General features: G+C 30.8%; 1 protein-coding gene across 1 annotated transcript in view; it reads right to left on the reverse strand.

Annotated features, from left to right (window-relative positions):
- LOC145836887 (lysosomal cholesterol signaling protein-like) overlaps positions 1 to 19,260 on the reverse strand; it is a 32,336-nt gene that overhangs the window by 4,240 nt on the left and 8,836 nt on the right. The window contains exons 8-19 of the mRNA XM_082944660.1: positions 9,449 to 9,604; positions 7,872 to 7,955; positions 7,229 to 7,297; positions 5,685 to 5,794; positions 5,022 to 5,154; positions 4,640 to 4,751; positions 4,266 to 4,390; positions 3,254 to 3,414; positions 2,760 to 2,900; positions 2,320 to 2,441; positions 2,143 to 2,232; positions 762 to 847 (exon numbers count right to left, since the gene is read on the reverse strand). Coding sequence (XP_082800786.1) covers positions 762 to 847; positions 2,143 to 2,232; positions 2,320 to 2,441; positions 2,760 to 2,900; positions 3,254 to 3,414; positions 4,266 to 4,390; positions 4,640 to 4,751; positions 5,022 to 5,154; positions 5,685 to 5,794; positions 7,229 to 7,297; positions 7,872 to 7,955; positions 9,449 to 9,604 — 1,389 coding nt within the window. The remainder of the gene's footprint in view (positions 1 to 761; positions 848 to 2,142; positions 2,233 to 2,319; positions 2,442 to 2,759; positions 2,901 to 3,253; positions 3,415 to 4,265; positions 4,391 to 4,639; positions 4,752 to 5,021; positions 5,155 to 5,684; positions 5,795 to 7,228; positions 7,298 to 7,871; positions 7,956 to 9,448; positions 9,605 to 19,260) is intronic.

Consider the following 19,260-nt stretch of genomic DNA (forward strand, 5'->3'; position numbering starts at 1 on the left):
CGCAAAAATAAAATTAAAATTGATGATTTTCGTAATTATTTCCAGCCGTTTCTGATCTGTAAATATATATTTTCTTATATATAATTGAAACTTTTTAAAATCTTTTAATTTGTTTTTTAATAATGTCTATCAAATTTTTTTTAATGATGTCTATTAAAGATATTTTTTTGATAGATAGCTGCTTAGAATCAAAGGAACTTAAAATTCATTTCTAAAATATTAGTATGACTCAAATTAAACTTAAACAAGTTACATGTTAAGTTTTAAAGGACCTCTACTTTTTCAAGCTAATGAAAATAAAAGTGTGAAAAAAATGTGTATTTAAACAAGAAATCCTGGTATTTACAAACAAATGCCTTATTTAAACCGTATATATCATACAGCAATATAACTAACAAAGTCTTTAAATTTCAAAAACAATTCAAAAATATTGTGAAATTTTCATAAAGGACGTCTGTGTTGAAAAAGACAGATATAAAATTTACAACTTATATACTAAGTATACTATGAAGTGTATGAAAAGTTTTGTTTTAATTGGTTAAGTGTGTTAAATAAATAAAAAAGAAAACTTTGTTAACTCCCAAAAAACGACATTAACAACTAGTTATTAACTTAACAATTTTTTACAGATGAGCAAAATTAACATGTTAAAAACTTAAATCATTCACAAAAAACTAGACCCAAAGTAAAGTACTAAAAATTACTTATATTTTGTAAGTAAAAACATTAAGATTTCTGTAAATAATAATTAAATAATAAACTAACATTAAGTGAGTTGAATCAATAGAGGAAGTTCTCATAAAAGTTTCGAACTCGAATCTGTCTAAATTTTCGTGAGAACCCGAATCTGGAATGTTTTATTATTTTATAAGTTTTACAAAATATTAGCTAAAAAAAAATATTAGACAAATTCTCACATTCAAACTGATTATACAAAAAGTTAGCAGTTTAAATTATTGAACAAAATATAGTTACTTAACTAAATCTTACAGCATTAAAAAATTTAAAATATAGCAATAATATTTGTATACTTTTTAGCTACTTTAGTGTTACTTTTAAACGGCAATTGAGCTTGTAACAACTAATAAAAACTCATAATAAATTAAATTGAAAAAAGTTAATTTTCATGCCATGAAAGAAATTTAGTGGAAACCTAAATGTAATTTATATACGTGTTTAAATATTTGTTTATTTGACAAAAAACAAAGTAACATGTTTTTTTAATAGTTAGTATAGATTAGGGGTGGGCAACGTACGGCCCGCGGGCCGGATCCGGCCTGCAGAGTGAAAATGACTGGCCCCCGACTGTTTTATAAACTTTAATGGGATCCGGCCCGCGAGCAAAGTGACAGGCCTGCAAAGGGTCAATATTGCAAAATTTTCATAAAGCTTTTTATAATACTTTTACAAAAAAAAGCTGTAAGAATTTGACTATAAAAACATGCTAAAAAATGACTTTATAAATTAATGTGTACTAATAAATACACCATTTTGTCTTAATATTTTGTGTTGTTCTAACTTAATTGGAATATCTTTTTGCCAAATTACCCCAAGCAAAGTGTATTTTAAAGTACGATATTTGTAAACTACAATGTCAATTCTATTTATAGACTTTATTTAAACATATGACACGTCTCAATCTACATCTTAAGTTGTCTAACTTGAGAAAGTTTTGTGAATTTGAAGGATTTAAAAAAGTAATCAACTGTATCTACAAAACTAGAAACCGGCCGGATCTAAAAAAAATTTTAAAAGCAAAAACCGACCGGATCTTGTCTTAAAACTAGTATCCAGTCGGATTCGGATCTAAAAAGTCATATTTCAGATGGATTCGGATACTGGATCCGGTAAATATTTAATTGAAAATACTCCGGACCGCGAAAGACTTAATTTTTCCTGATCCGGCCCGTTGATTGAAAGACGTTGCCCACCCCTAGTATAGATAGTTAAATATTATACTAAATTAAAGTTGTTTTACAGTTAAATCTTTTTTACTTAATTTTATGGAAAATATTAAAAAGCAGTAGTTTAAACTAGTTCAATCTTACCTGATAAAACTGATTTGACAAACTTATAATTTATAGAAAAATATTTCCAAAAATTTGTTAAACAGTATACAATATACAGTCTACTAAAACTCACTATGTAAATCTTGTTTCTTCTCATTAAACTTGTACCTTGTTTCCGAATCTTGAAAATGGCACTTATTTTTAACAGGCCTAATAACTCGACCTAAAAAAAGATACATGTCAAAAAAATTATAACTTTATTTGATTAAATATGATACTTTAACAACAAACCGTATAAACAATTTTTTACCTTGCAATAAATCTTCGCCATAAGAAATAGCTTCAGTTTTATCAGTTGTTATGTTTTTTTCAATCAGATAATTAACCAACGATTCGCCGGTGAAGCTTTTTTCAAAACTTCTTAAGCTTATTCTGAAAAAAAAATAAAATTAATTAAAAAACGATAAAGAATATATAAGAAAATAATACAATACCATGCATTTTATAAATAAAAATCAGCTAAGAAAAAACATTTATTTATATGCGTTATTTAGTTATCATAAAAAATTCATTCTGATAACTTTTAGAAAAGTTTTATTTATCGTTTATAACAGATTTCTTCTAAAAAAGTTTATAACAATCAATTTCAATTCTGAAGATTTTACATTTTTGTCTAAAAGATAAAGGTAGTATATTAAAAGATTCGACATATTAAAGACTATAAAATAATTTTTGAATAGAATTTGTTACCTTTTTGTAGTTTCTATACTTCTTTTGCAATCTGCCAAGTGATACTTAACGAAATTCTTGCAATTATCTAAAGTTTTATAATCCAGATCTTCAAAATTTGGCAGGCACATTTCGTTGTCCTTTCCAGTCATTTTCCGGAAGCTAAAAAAAAAACAATCTAATTTAGTTTACAGTGTTAATTTTCTAACTACAGATAAGTTAATAATTTTAAATTCAAGTTATAACTTACATTAAAACTCTTAACATAATAAGTTTTTGAATAATTTAAATTGTTGACAATGCAAGTAGTAACTTAATCTACCTATATTTGTAGTAGCCAAACTAAAATGTATATGTTTATCAAAACATATTTTAATATAACTAGAATAGGTTAACTTAATACAAGGTTCTAAAACTATTAGAACATCGCAGTTATATTAAAAATTATGATTTATCAGTTATTCTCAGTGTAAAGTGTACTAACATTATAAAAAACTTATATTGCACAAACTAACAAGTTTTTGATAGGATCAACAATCAACTCGTTGTCAAAACCGAATATGAAGAACATGAATATCGACTGACCGACAGAAAGAACCGAATCCAGGAATGTGAGTTCAGTGTATGAACCGGTTTTGAACGATCTGTTTATTTGCCATGAAAGTAACACTATTCCCTGTCGAAAGATGAAAAAATAAATATTGCAAATATATGTAGAAACTTTTCTGTGTAAGAACCCGTTTTAAATGATCTATTCTGCCAGGATAGTAACACGATAACATGTTGATTTATTTAGTACATTTAAATGTATTTTGTAAATGGCGTTTGATAATTAGTTTTAAATGATCCTTTAATCTCCCTTGACAATTACAATATTCTCTGTAATAAATGTTTGGATAATTAAATGTTTTGTTTTATTATTAACTTTTAAGGATTTGAAAAAGTAAGTTCTATTAAGATTTAAATTTTAAAAATCTGTGATGTATTCCCTGTTGCATGTAGAATAATAAACAATTTAGAAAGTACATAAAATAAAAGACAATCCTCTTATTTTTTTAGTAGTCTTATGCCACAACAGTATTTGCTGTTATATTAAGAGTTTTCATTATTGTTTGTATTTTAGTTAAATAATTTCTGTAAGTATATCGAAAATTTTTTAATTGTTTAAAATAACTATATAATTTAAAAGGTATGTTATTTTTTTTCGAATTAAAACTTATACCTCAAAATTCTTGGAAGTAAAAAAAAATCATTTAAGTATCTTAATACTGAAACAAGAAATTTTTCCTAAAATTTTTCATTTTTAAGTTCAGCAAAACATCTTCTTAAAATATAGAAAAAAAAGTCATGAGGTATATTTAAAAGAAAAACTCTTTAATATTGAAAAAAACATGACAAAGTTAAAAAAAATATTTTCTAGAATAGTTGACATTCATTTATCATTAAAGTAGTTTACTATTTACTTATTCAAATATTATAATTTTAATTTTAAATTTAAATCAATAGTTTTCAATTTCTACTACTCACCACCAGCATTGACATCATCAAACACAGCAACAGGCACACGTGCCTGGTGAACTGGTGGTTCGTGACGTCACTGTTGATTACGTCATCGTTTTCGAAAAGAGGCCGCGAGTCGTCGCTTTCTTCAGCTGTTTGGTTATTTTTGTTTATATTTTTTTAATGGAAAATCTATAGTTAAATGTGTAACAGTTTAGAGTACTTCTGTAAAAAAATAAATATACTCTTTCAACAGAACTTTAAAACTCTTAGAATTGTCTACATTGTTAAAAAAATTATTGAAAAAAATATAGCTGTTGCAACTAGGTAAGAAAAATCTGATTATCCAGGACATTATTTCCATATATGTCAAAAAAAAGTGTTTAAAATATATAACTAACAAGTAGGAGAAACTTGTGAAGACTTAGATTCCCTTTTCTTTCTGAACAAAATAAGCAGACATACACAAACAACTGCGAACGATAAAATCAGCATCACGCAGGACATTATGAACTGTGCGTAGAAATAAATTATTATAAAAGGTATTTTAAGTAAACTGGAAAATTAGACATTTAATAAAAAATTACTTAAAATTATCAGTGTTAAATTAAAAAAAACTTAACCTGCATACTTATATTGAAAATCAATGTAATTTGTTAGTTTTATATAGGAAAATAAAACAAAAAAATTTTTTTACTACAATAAAACCTTAGAATAAAAACAATATGGATTTACTTACACTATTTTAAACAAAAAATAATAAAATATCTATTTTCAACTCACAACAATAACATCAGGGTTGTCTCTCTGTTTGCAAACGAGGGTGCAAATAAGATGGTCCCCAGTTACTGTTGTTATGACCCCCCATAATGTCCCTAGCAACACTGGTACCAACAATAGGTATTTCATGCATTTCCTGTCGAAAATTTTATTAAAATATTAGAAATAACTTTATTTATTTATTGTAGCAACTTTGATACTAATAACATGTATTTTCTGTTGATAGTTATTTTAAAATAAATAGTATAAATTGCTTATGTTGCAACTATATATAAGTTCATATATTTTCTGCTGATGACAATAATAACATTTTATTTTCTAGGGTATTTCAAATAGAGAGTATAATAATTTATTTAGTTAAAAGTAAACTTTTAAACATAGAACTATTTCAAAAATTCTCTGATTTAAACTGGTGAATATAAATACAATGTCTAATTATTTTTTACTAAAAATATTGCCATTTAAGTATAATTTTACACACACTTTTATAGCAGAGTTTCTAACATACACTTAAGAAAAGTAATTTGCTTAACTATATATACAGTATCAATATACTTCAAAAGAGCACTAATTTTTTTAATACCTACTTTGTGGCATATAACAGCTAAATTATTGAAATAAAAGTGATTTGTAATAAAAGTACAACTTTTTAAAACACCATTAAACCTGGTATATTCCTTTCCTTTATACTCCAACATTAGCAAGCAGATAGCCAGTGATGCAGTAATAAATCTCGTTGTAGTTATTCCGAAGTATGTGAGGAAAAACAGAAACTTCTGTTTAAATAAACATAACTTTCAATAATTACAAGTTTAAAATAAAAATAGAAAAAACTTATCTATCAATCATTAAGTTTTTTATTTTATCTAGACTTTTTATGCAAACTAAAAATAAACATTTATTTATACTAAACTTTAAACTGCTGTTATCTATAATCTTATTTAATGAGGAGGAAATTATAGTCAGTTAAAAATTCAGCTATAAATTTAAACAAAACTCAAATATATTCTAACAGAACTAGTTATAAACTAAACAGTTTTAAGAGATAAAATTAAGTAAGTTTTATTATGTAAAATATTAACTTAAAAAAAAATTGACTGTCTTTGACAAAGCGCTTAAAGTTTGATGGTGTTTATACATAGTAATAGAATTTTTTTCTTAATTATTTTTTTCAACAATGTGCTAATACAGACTAATTATAAGTTTTTACACTTTTTCTACAAAACGTTTAAAAAAGCCAAATTCAAGAAAAACTCAATGTTTTTTTTTCTAACCTAAACATGTTACAACATATTTTTTTGGTAAACTTAAGTTTAAATAAAAATTAAATTTAAAAAACTTTTATATTTAAGACTTATTGAACTGTTTCATAAATTTAAATAATTTTCAACTTGCTTACTTCAACCCACTAAAATAGTTAAAGTTTAAAAAAGTATTTAAATATAATTTTATTTTACTAATGTAAAGAATAGTTTATGATATATTTTTAAAAGAAAAATTGTCAAATCAAAATTAATCAATATTTTATAAGTCAATTTGATTGCCAAAGTTTAAAAATAATTATTCTGAATTATGATAAATCAAGTTTACGTACAAAACCTTTTAAGAAAGCTTTTATTAAAATTATATAAAAGCACTTTCTTTTAGCTAGACATTTTATAAAATATTTAATAATTAATTAGAAAAGGCCAAAATCATTAACCGTATTACGTTAATGTCATTAAATTTATTTATTTTTGACAACTAATAAGATCGCTTTCTACCAAAAAACAAGCACTAATTTTGCTAATACAGTTTAAAAATATTTTATTTCAATTTTATACAAATGTATTTGACTATTTTCTTCGGTACGTATATATCTTTTCAGTAATTATTTTTTTGCAATTTATTCAAAATGATTACTCTTTAAGTTTGTTTTAGCTATATAAGTTAATAATATTATATATACCATACTTCTTACGACTAAAAAAAAATTGTGAAATAAACTTGTGATTTGTTTTAGAGTAATAAAATTACGTTTAAAATAACTTCACAAAAACTTTAACTTTAATTTAGAATTTTAAAAAAACTAGTATGCTAACTATGATTAAAAAAAAAAACTTAGTCACAATTTATATTTTGTTGTTCTAGTTTAAAATAAAATAAGCATTCTTGAAAAAACTTCAAAAGTTTACTTACTTTAATCTTTAAAATTCTTATAACAAACTTACTCCAACATATTTATTTTCGATTGATTCCATAGTCTTTATCATGATCACAAACATTAACGACGTCCAAGCCTGAAAAAATGTTAATATATCTAAGTTCGCAGTTCAATTTTAGTAAAATTCGAATAATATATACTTTTTAAACAATTAAAAAAGCTAAAACTCTCAGTTATCAAAAAGTGAATAGATTACAATAAAATACTGACATTATTGTTAGTGAGAGTTTTATAATTTTTATAAAATTGTTGTTTGTTTATAACAAAGGTTCTAATTCGAACATAACAACTAAAAATATTTGTTAAATAAAAAACAACTTCACTAAACATTTTTTTGATATATTAACTATACTGAAAAGGCTACAACTTACAAATTTCTTAAGCTAAAAAAATAATACAATAAATGTAACTACAAAACATTAAAAAACTAAATATTAAGAGAAACTACTGAGAAAAACTTAAATATTCATTAAAGCTCTTTTAGAAAGATCTTAACACTTTAAAGCTAAAAGTTTTTATCATGTGAGTTTTTTATTAACGTGAAATTTACTAACATTTACTTATAAGGTTATATTAAAATAGATCTTTGAAAATACAAAATATTTATATATAAATAAAACTAAATAAATACTGATTATAAAAAAACTAACCATAGCAATAGCAAGAATTGTGGTGATTATGTGAGGAATTCTGGTGACTTTCTTACTAGCTATCAGTACAAATACACACCAAATCTGTATTAGAAAAATAATATTAACTAGAAAACAATTATTTAGTTGAACAATTGTTAAGTAGAAAAAGAATTGTAAATAATAAAAGACTTGTGTGAAGTTTGAAACTTATTATGACCGAATGTAGTATGAATGTAGTGTATTTATAAATACTTTTTTTACTTTCAATCAGTACAAATACACACCAAATCTGTATTGAAATATATAATGTTTGTCAAATATAAATTACTGTATAGAAAATAAAACATGTTTGTTTTAAATAAACAAAAGACTGCAATAAATTTTAAAATTCGGTATATTTTTAAGTTGTTAGAACAATAATTGATATCAATACTTTAAAAGTCTTTAAAATTTAATAAGTGAAAGTTATAAATTAGTTTTTAAATCTAAACGTTCAATAAAACTAGTTTTATTTCATACCATTCTTAATATTTCAAATGAAAATTGTTTTTACACCTTTAATAATGTTGAAAGTACTTTTAATTAAAAAATTCTTAATAATTATTTTATTAATTTCAAGTAAAGTGTATTAAACACTTTGAAACAAAGTTCCTCTTAAACTATAAAGTATTCAAATAATTGAACAACTATATAAACATATTTGTGGTTAAAATAACTTTCAACTATATACTAGTCTGCTAGAATTAGGTTTAAATTTAATTGATGAATCATTTTCTTTTTAATTTCAAAATAAGTTTTTCAATAGAATAATTAAAAGTTTTATTTAATTTCGTTTCATTTATTATGCATCAAATTTAATAACAAGAAACAATAGAAAATTATGTAGTTTCTGTTTTTATGACAAAAAGTTACAATTTATAACTTACACAACTCTATTTTGTTATAAAATATATTTAAATATTAAGATACTTTTGTAAACTATTAAATTAAAAATAATATTTGTTTTCTTAGTTAAATCAGCATGAAAAGCTAACAATAAAGTTTTAAACAAACTATACTTACAGTGAAAACTATTTTTAATCTCAAACTTAAACAAGTGAAAATGTTTAAAGTTTTGAAAGTATTCTAAATACATTATACATTTTTATATAAGTAGCAACAACTGTTTTCCTAAAAAAATAGTTTTTTTGTTTGTTTAAGTAGTAAAAATTTAAATATGTTTACCTTTAAAATTTCAATTATTGTTATTATGTTTGCAGTTATTTTACTACTAACCAAATCATTTAAACAAATATTTCTTAAAATATCAAAACAAGACTTTCTAGGCATAACTAAAACAATACCTAGTTTTAGTAAACAAATTATATAATAAATATTATTGCTGTTTTTCTCGAAATTATTTTATAAGCACAAAGTATACGCCATGTTTATATAACTTAGTCTAAGATATGTATTATACAAGGTATAAAAATATAGACATAAATGTTTCGACATACAATAAAAGTTTTATTTACAATAATTATCTGAACACGAGTATACACCCGTGTAAGTTTAAAAATATAATAAAATACATAAAACTTTTTTTTTAAACTAACACTACAAAAAACAGCCACGTATGAAACATCGGTGTACGTTTCAATGATGATTTCTTGAAAGTACTGCATTGTGGCTTGCGAGTAAGTGAGAGACCATGCTGATATGTACATGATTGGTGCCGATAGTGCGGTGCATACCACCATAGAAGTCGCCATCTGAATAATTATTTTGTCATTATTAGTAAGTGAGAGACCATGCTGAAATGTACATGATTGGTGCCGATAGTGCGGTGCACACCACCATAGAGGTTGCCATCTGAACAATTATTTTGTTATTATTAGTAAGTGAGAGACCATGCTGATATGTACATGATTGGTGCCGATAGTGCGGTACATACCACCATAGAGGTTGCCATCTGAATAATTATTTTGTTATTATTAGTAAGTGAGTGACCATGCTGATATGTACATGATTGGTGCCGATAGTGCGGTACATACCACCATAGAAGTTGCCATCTGAATAATTATTTTGTTATTATTAGTAAGTGAGTGACCAGGCTGATATGTACATGATTGGTGCCGATAGTGCTGTACATACCACCATAGAGGTCGCCATCTGAATAATTATTTTGTTATTATTAGTAAGTGAGAGACCAGGCCGATATGTACATGATTGGTGCCGATAGTGCGGTGCACACCACCATAGATGTTGCCATCTGAATAATTATTTTGTTATTATTAGTAAGTGAGAGACCATGCTGAAATGTACATGATTGGTGCCGATAGTGCGGTGCATACCACCATAGAGGTTGCCATCTGAATAATTATTTTGTTATTATTAGTAAGTGAGAGACCATGCTGATATGTACATGATTGGTGCCGATAGTGCGGTACATACCACCATAGAAGTTGCCATCTGAATAATTATTTTGTTATTATTAGTAAGTGAGAGACCATGCTGATATGTACATGATTGGTGCCGATAGTGCGGTGCACACCACCATTGAGGTCGCCATCTGAATAATTATTTTGTTATTATTAGTAAGTGAGAGACCTGGCTGATATGTACATGATTGGTGCCGATAGTGCTGTACATACCACCATAGAAGTTGCCATCTGAATAATTATTTTGTTATTATTAGTAAGTGAGAGACCATGCTGATATGTACATGATTGGTGCCGATAGTGCGGTGCATACCACCATAGAAGTTGCCATCTGAATAATTATTTTGTTATAATTAGTAAGTGAGAGACCATGCTGATATGTACATGATTGGTGCCGATAGTGCGGTGCACACCACCATTGAGGTCGCCATCTGAATAATTATTTTGTTATTATTAGTAAGTGAGAGACCACGCTGAAATGTACATGATTGGTGCCGATAGTGCGGTGCACACCACCATTGAGGTTGCCATCTGAATAATTATTTTGTTATTATTAGTAAGTGAGAGACCATGCTGATATGTACATGATTGGTGCCGATAGTGCGGTACATACCACCATAGAGGTTGCCATCTGAATAATTATTTTGTTATTATTAGTAAGTGAGAGACCATGCTGATATGTACATGATTGGTGCCGATAGTGCTGTACATACCACCATAGAGGTTGCCATCTGAATAATTATTTTGTTATTATTAGTAAGTGAGTGACCATGCTGATATGTACATGATTGGTGCCGATAGTGCTGTACATACCACCATAGAAGTTGCCATCTGAATAATTATTTTTTTATTATTAGTAAGTGAGAGACCATGCTGATATGTACATGATTGGTGCCGATAGTGCTGTACATACCACCATAGAAGTTGCCATCTGAATAATTATTTTGTTATAATTAGTAAGTGAGAGACCATGCTGATATGTACATGATTGGTGCCGATAGTGCGGTGCACACCACCATTGAGGTCGCCATCTGAATAATTATTTTGTTATTATTAGTAAGTGAGAGACCATGCTGATATGTACATGATTGGTGCCGATAGTGCGGTACATACCACCATAGAGGTTGCCATCTGAATAATTATTTTGTTATTATTAGTAAGTGAGAGACCATGCTGATATGTACATGATTGGTGCCGATAGTGCTGTACATACCACCATAGAAGTTGCCATCTGAATAATTATTTTGTTATTATTAGTAAGTGAGTGACCATGCTGATATGTACATGATTGGTGCCGATAGTGCTGTACATACCACCATAGAAGTTGCCATCTGAATAATTATTTTTTTATTATTAGTAAGTGAGAGACCATGCTGATATGTACATGATTGGTGCCGATAGTGCGGTGCACACCACCATAGAGGTTGCCATCTGAATAATTATTTTGTTATTATTAGTAAGTGAGAGACCATGCTGATATGTACATGATTGGTGCCGATAGTGCGGTGCATACCACCATAGAAGTCGCCATCTGAATAATTATTTTGTTATTATTAGTAAGTGAGAGACCATGCTGATAAGTACATGATTGGTGCCGATAGTGCTGTACACACCACCATTGAAGTCGCCATCTGAATAATTATTTTGTTATTATTAGTAAGTGAGAGACCATGCTGATATGTACATGATTGGTGCCGATAGTGCTGTACACACCACCATAGAAGTCGCCATCTGAATAATTATTTTGTTATTATTAGTAAGTGAGTGACCATACTGATATGTACATGATTGGTGCCGATAGTGCTGTACATACCACCATTGAAGTTGCCATCTGAATAATTATTTTGTTATTATTAGTAAGTGAGTGACCATGCTGATATGTACATGATTGGTGCCGATAGTGCGGTGCATACCACCATAGAAGTCGCCATCTGAATAATTATTTTGTTATTATTAGTAAGTGAGAGACCATGCTGATATGTACATGATTGGTGCCGATAGTGCTGTACATACCACCATAGAGGTTGCCATCTGAGTAATTATTTTGTTATTATTAGTAAGTGAGAGACCATGCTGATATGTACATGATTGGTGCCGATAGTGCTGTACATACCACCATAGAGGTTGCCATCTGAATAATTATTTTGTTATTATTAGTAAGTGAGAGACCATGCTGAAATGTACATGATTGGTGCCGATAGTGCGGTGCATACCACCATTGAAGTTGCCATCTGAATAATTATTTTGTTATTATTAGTAAGTGAGAGACCAGGCTGATATGTACATGATTGGTGCCGATAGTGCTGTACATACCACCATAGAAGTTGCCATCTGAATAATTATTTTTTTATTATTAGTAAGTGAGTGACCATGCTGATATGTACATGATTGGTGCCGATAGTGCTGTACACACCACCATAGAGGTTGCCATCTGAATAATTATTTTGTTATTATTAGTAAGTGAGAGACCATGCTGATATGTACATGATTGGTGCCGATAGTGCGGTACATACCACCATAGAGGTTGCCATCTGAATAATTATTTTGTTATTATTAGTAAGTGAGTGACCATGCTGATATGTACATGATTGGTGCCGATAGTGCGGTACATACCACCATAGAAGTCGCCATCTGAATAATTATTTTGTTATTATTAGTAAGTGAGAGACCATGCTGATATGTACATGATTGGTGCCGATAGTGCTGTACATACCACCATAGAGGTTGCCATCTGAATAATTATTTTGTTATTATTAGTAAGTGAGAGACCATGCTGATATGTACATGATTGGTGCCGATAGTGCTGTACATACCACCATTGAGGTTGCCATCTGAATAATTATTTTGTTATTATTAGTAAGTGAGAGACCATGCTGATATGTACATGATTGGTGCCGATAGTGCTGTACATACCACCATAGAAGTTGCCATCTGAATAATTATTTTGTTATTATTAGTAAGTGAGAGACCATGCTGATATGTACATGATTGGTGCCGATAGTGCTGTACATACCACCATAGAAGTTGCCATCTGAATAATTATTTTTTTATTATTAGTAAGTGAGAGACCATGCTGATATGTACATGATTGGTGCCGATAGTGCGGTACATACCACCATAGAGGTTGCCATCTGAATAATTATTTTGTTATTATTAGTAAGTGAGTGACCATGCTGATATGTACATGATTGGTGCCGATAGTGCGGTACATACCACCATAGAAGTCGCCATCTGAATAATTATTTTGTTATTATTAGTAAGTGAGAGACCATGCTGATATGTACATGATTGGTGCCGATAGTGCTGTACACACCACCATAGAGGTTGCCATCTGAATAATTATTTTGTTATTATTAGTAAGTGAGAGACCATGCTGATATGTACATGATTGGTGCCGATAGTGCTGTACATACTACCATAGAAGTTGCCATCTGAATAATTATTTTGTTATTATTAGTAAGTGAGAGACCATGCTGATATGTACATGATTGGTGCCGATAGTGCTGTACACACCACCATAGAAGTTGCCATCTGAATAATTATTTTGTTATTATTAGTAAGTGAGAGACCATGCTGATATGTACATGATTGGTGCCGATAGTGCGGTGCATACCACCATAGAGGTTGCCATCTGAATAATTATTTTGTTATTATTAGTAAGTGAGAGACCATGCTGATATGTACATGATTGGTGCCGATAGTGCTGTACATACCACCATAGAGGTTGCCATCTGAATAATTATTTTGTTATTATTAGTAAGTGAGAGACCATGCTGATATGTACATGATTGGTGCCGATAGTGTGGTGCACACCACCATAGAGGTTGCCATCTGAATAATTATTTTGTTATTATTAGTAAGTGAGAGACCATGCTGATATGTACATGATTGGTGCCGATAGTGCTGTACATACCACCATTGAGGTTGCCATCTGAATAATTATTTTGTTATTATTAGTAAGTGAGAGACCATGCTGATATGTACATGATTGGTGCCGATAGTGCGGTACATACCACCATAGAAGTTGCCATCTGAATAATTATTTTGTTATTATTAGTAAGTGAGAGACCATGCTGATATGTACATGATTGGTGCCGATAGTGCGGTGCACACCACCATAGAGGTTGCCATCTGAATAATTATTTTGTTATTATTAGTAAGTGAGTGACCATGCTGATATGTACATGATTGGTGCCGATAGTGCGGTACATACCACCATAGAGGTTGCCATCTGAATAATTATTTTGTTATTATTAGTAAGTGAGAGACCATGCTGATATGTACATGATTGGTGCCGATAGTGCTGTACATACCACCATAGAGGTTGCCATCTGAATAATTATTTTGTTATTATTAGTAAGTGAGTGACCATGCTGATATGTACATGATTGGTGCCGATAGTGCTGTACATACCACCATAGAGGTTGCCATCTGAATAATTATTTTGTTATTATTAGTAAGTGAGTGACCAGGCTGATATGTACATGATTGGTGCCGATAGTGCGGTACATACCACCATAGAGGTTGCCATCTGAATAATTATTTTGTTATTATTAGTTAGTGAGAGACCAGGCTGAAATGTACATGATTGGTGCTGATAGTGCTGTACATACCACCATTGAGGTTGCCATCTGAATAATTATTTTGTTATTATTAGTAAGTGAGTGACCATGCTGATATGTACATGATTGGTGCCGATAGTGCGGTACATATCACCATAGAGGTTGCCATCTGAATAATTATTTTGTTATTATTAGTAAGTGAGAGACCATGCTGAAATGTACATGATTGGTGCCGATAGTGCTGTACATATCACCATAGAGGTCGCCATCTGAATAATTATTTTGTTATTATTAGTAAGTGAGAGACCATGCTGATATGTACATGATTGGTGCCGATAGTGCTGTACATACCACCATAGAGGTTGCCATCTGAATAAATATTTTGTTATTATTAGTAAGTGAGAGACCATGCTGATATGTACATGATTGGTGCCGATAGTGCGGTACATACCACCATAGAAGTTGCCATCTGAATAATTATTTTGTTATTATTAGTAAGTGAGAGACCATGCTGATATGTACATGATTGGTGCCGATAGTGCTGTACACACCACCATAGAGGTCGCCATCTGAATAATTATTTTGTTATTATTAGTAAGTGAGTGACCATGCTGATATGTACATGATTGGTGCCGATAGTGCGGTGCATACCACCATAGAGGTTGCCATCTGAACAATTATTATGTTATTATTAGTAAGTGAGAGACCATGCTGATATGTACATGATTGGTGCCGATAGTGCGGTGCACACCACCATTGAAGTTGCCATCTGAATAATTATTTTGTTATTATTAGTAAGTGAGAGACCATGCTGATATGTACATGATTGGTGCCGATAGTGCGGTGCACACCACCATAGAAGTTGCCATCTGAATAATTATTTTGTTATTATTAGTAAGTGAGAGACCATGCTGATATGTACATGATTGGTGCCGATAGTGCGGTGCATACCACCATAGAGGTTGCCATCTGAACAATTATTATGTTATTATTAGTAAGTGAGAGACCATGCTGATATGTACATGATTGGTGCTGATAGTGCTGTACATACCACCATTGAAGTTGCCATCTGAATAATTATTTTGTTATTATTAGTAAGTGAGAGACCATGCTGATATGTACATGATTGGTGCCGATAGTGCTGTACATACCACCATAGAGGTTGCCATCTGAATAATTATTTTGTTATTATTAGTAAGTGAGAGACCATGCTGATATGTACATGATTGGTGCCGATAGTGCGGTGCATACCACCATAGAGGTTGCCATCTGAATAATTATTTTGTTATTATTAGTAAGTGAGAGACCATGCTGATATGTACATGATTGGTGCTGATAGTGCTGTACATACCACCATAGAGGTTGCCATCTGAATAATTATTTTGTTATTATTAATAAGTGAGTGACCATGCTGATATGTACATGATTGGTGCCGATAGTGCTGTACATACCACCATAGAGGTTGCCATCTGAATAATTATTTTGTTATTATTAGTAAGTGAGAGACTATGCTGATATGTACATGATTGGTGCCGATAGTGCGGTACATACCACCATAGAAGTTGCCATCTGAATAATTATTTTGTTATTATTAGTAAGTGAGTGACCATGCTGATATGTACATGATTGGTGCCGATAGTGCTGTACATACCACCATTGAAGTTGCCATCTGAATAATTATTTTGTTATTATTAGTAAGTGAGAGACCATGCTGATATGTACATGATTGGTGCCGATAGTGCTGTACATACCACCATAGAGGTTGCCATCTGAATAATTATTTTGTTATTATTAGTAAGTGAGAGACCATGCTGATATGTACATGATTGGTGCTGATAGTGCTGTACATACCACCATAGAGGTTGCCATCTGAATAATTATTTTGTTATTATTAATAAGTGAGTGACCATGCTGATATGTACATGATTGGTGCCGATAGTGCTGTACATACCACCATAGAGGTTGCCATCTGAATAATTATTTTGTTATTATTAGTAAGTGAGAGACTATGCTGATATGTACATGATTGGTGCCGATAGTGCGGTACATACCACCATAGAAGTTGCCATCTGAATAATTATTTTGTTATTATTAGTAAGTGAGAGACCATGCTGATATGTACATGATTGGTGCCGATAGTGCGGTACACACCACCATAGAGGTTGCCATCTGAATAATTATTTTGTTATTATTAGTAAGTGAGAGACCATGCTGATATGTACTTGATTGGTGCCGATAGTGCGGTGCACACCACCATAGAGGTTGCCATCTGAATTATTATTTTGTTATTATTAGTAAGTGAGAGACCATGCTGATATGCACATGATTGGTGCCGATAGTGCTGTACATACCACCATAGAGGTCGCCATCTGAATAATTATTTTGTTATTATTAGTAAGTGAGAGACCATGCTGATATGTACATGATTGGTGCCGATAGTGCGGTACACACCACCATAGAAGTTGCCATCTGAATAATTATTTTGTTATTATTAGTAAGTGAGTGACCATGCTGATATGTACATGATTGGTGCCGATAGTGCTGTGCATACCACCATAGAGGTTGCCATCTGAATAATTATTTTGTTATTATTAGTAAGTGAGAGACCATGCTGATATGTACTTGATTGGTGCCGATAGTGCGGTGCACACCACCATAGAGGTTGCCATCTGAATTATTATTTTGTTATTATTAGTAAGTGAGAGACCATGCTGATATGCACATGATTGGTGCCGATAGTGCTGTACATACCACCATAGAGGTCGCCATCTGAATAATTATTTTGTTATTATTAGTAAGTGAGAGACCATGCTGATATGTACATGATTGGTGCCGATAGTGCGGTACACACCACCATAGAAGTTGCCATCTGAATAATTATTTTGTTATTATTAGTAAGTGAGTGACCATGCTGATATGTACATGATTGGTGCCGATAGTGCGGTGCATACCACCATAGAAGTTGCCATCTGAATAATTATTTTGTTATTATTAGTAAGTGAGTGACCATGCTGATATGTACATGATTGGTGCCGATAGTGCGGTGCATACCACCATAGAAGTTGCCATCTGAATAATTATTTTGTTATTATTAGTAAGTGAGTGACCATGCTGATATGTACATGATTGGTGCCGATAGTGCTGTGCATACCACCATTGAAGTTGCCATCTGAATAATTATTTTGTTATTATTAGTAAGTGAGAGACCATGCTGATATGTACATGATTGGTGCCAATAGTGTGGTGCATACCACCATTGAAGTTGCCATCTGAATAATTATTTTGTTATTATTAGTAAGTGAGTGACCATGCTGATATGTACATGATTGGTGCCGATAGTGCGGTACACACCACCATAGAGGTTGCCATCTGAATAATTATTTTGTTATTATTAGTAAGTGAGTGACCATGCTGATATGTACATGATTGGTGCCGATAGTGCTGTCATACCACCATTGAGGTTGCCATGTGAATAATTATTTTGTTATTATTAGTAAGTGAGAGACCATGCTGATATGTACATGATTGATGCCGATAGTGCGGTGCACACCACCATAGAGGTTGCCATCTGAATAATTATTTTGTTATTATTAGTAAGTGAGAAACCATGCTGATATGTACATGATTGGTGCCGATAGTGCTGTACATACCACCATAGAAGTTGCCATCTGAATAATTATTTTGTTATTATTAGTAAGTGAGAGACCATGCTGATATGTACATGATTGGTGCCGATAGTGCGGTACATACCACCATAGAGGTTGCCATCTGAATAATTATTTTGTTATTATTAGTAAGTGAGAGACCATGCTGATATGTACATGATTGGTGCCGATAGTGCGGTACATACCACCATAGAGGTTGCCATCTGAATATAATTATTTTGTTATTATTAGTAATTGAGAGACCATGCTGATATGTACATGATTGGTGCCGATAGTGCGGTACATACCACCATAGAGGTTGCCATCTGAATAATTATTTTGTTATTATTAGTAAGTGAGAGACCACGCTGATATGTACATGATTGGTGCCGATAGTGCGGTACATACCACCATAGAGGTTGCCATCTGAATAATTATTTTTTTATTATTAGTAAGTGAGAGACCATGCTGATATGTACATGATTGGTGCCGATAGTGCGGTGCACACCACCATAGAGGTTGCCATCTGAATAATTATTTTGTTATTATTAGTAAGTGAGAGACCATGCTGATATGTACATGATTGGTGCCGATAGTGCTGTACACACCACCATAGAGGTTGCCATCTGAATAATTATTTTTTTATTATTAGTAAGTGAGAGACCATGCTGATATGTACATGATTGGTGCCGATAGTGCGGTGCACACCACCATAGAGGTTGCCATCTGAATAATTATTTTGTTATTATTAGTAAGTGAGAGACCATGCTGATATGTACAT

The sequence above is a fragment of the Thalia democratica genome, chromosome 5 (assembly GCF_965202585.1).
Source record: "Thalia democratica chromosome 5, ktThaDemo2.hap1.1, whole genome shotgun sequence".
NCBI lineage: Eukaryota > Metazoa > Chordata > Thaliacea > Salpida > Salpidae > Thalia > Thalia democratica.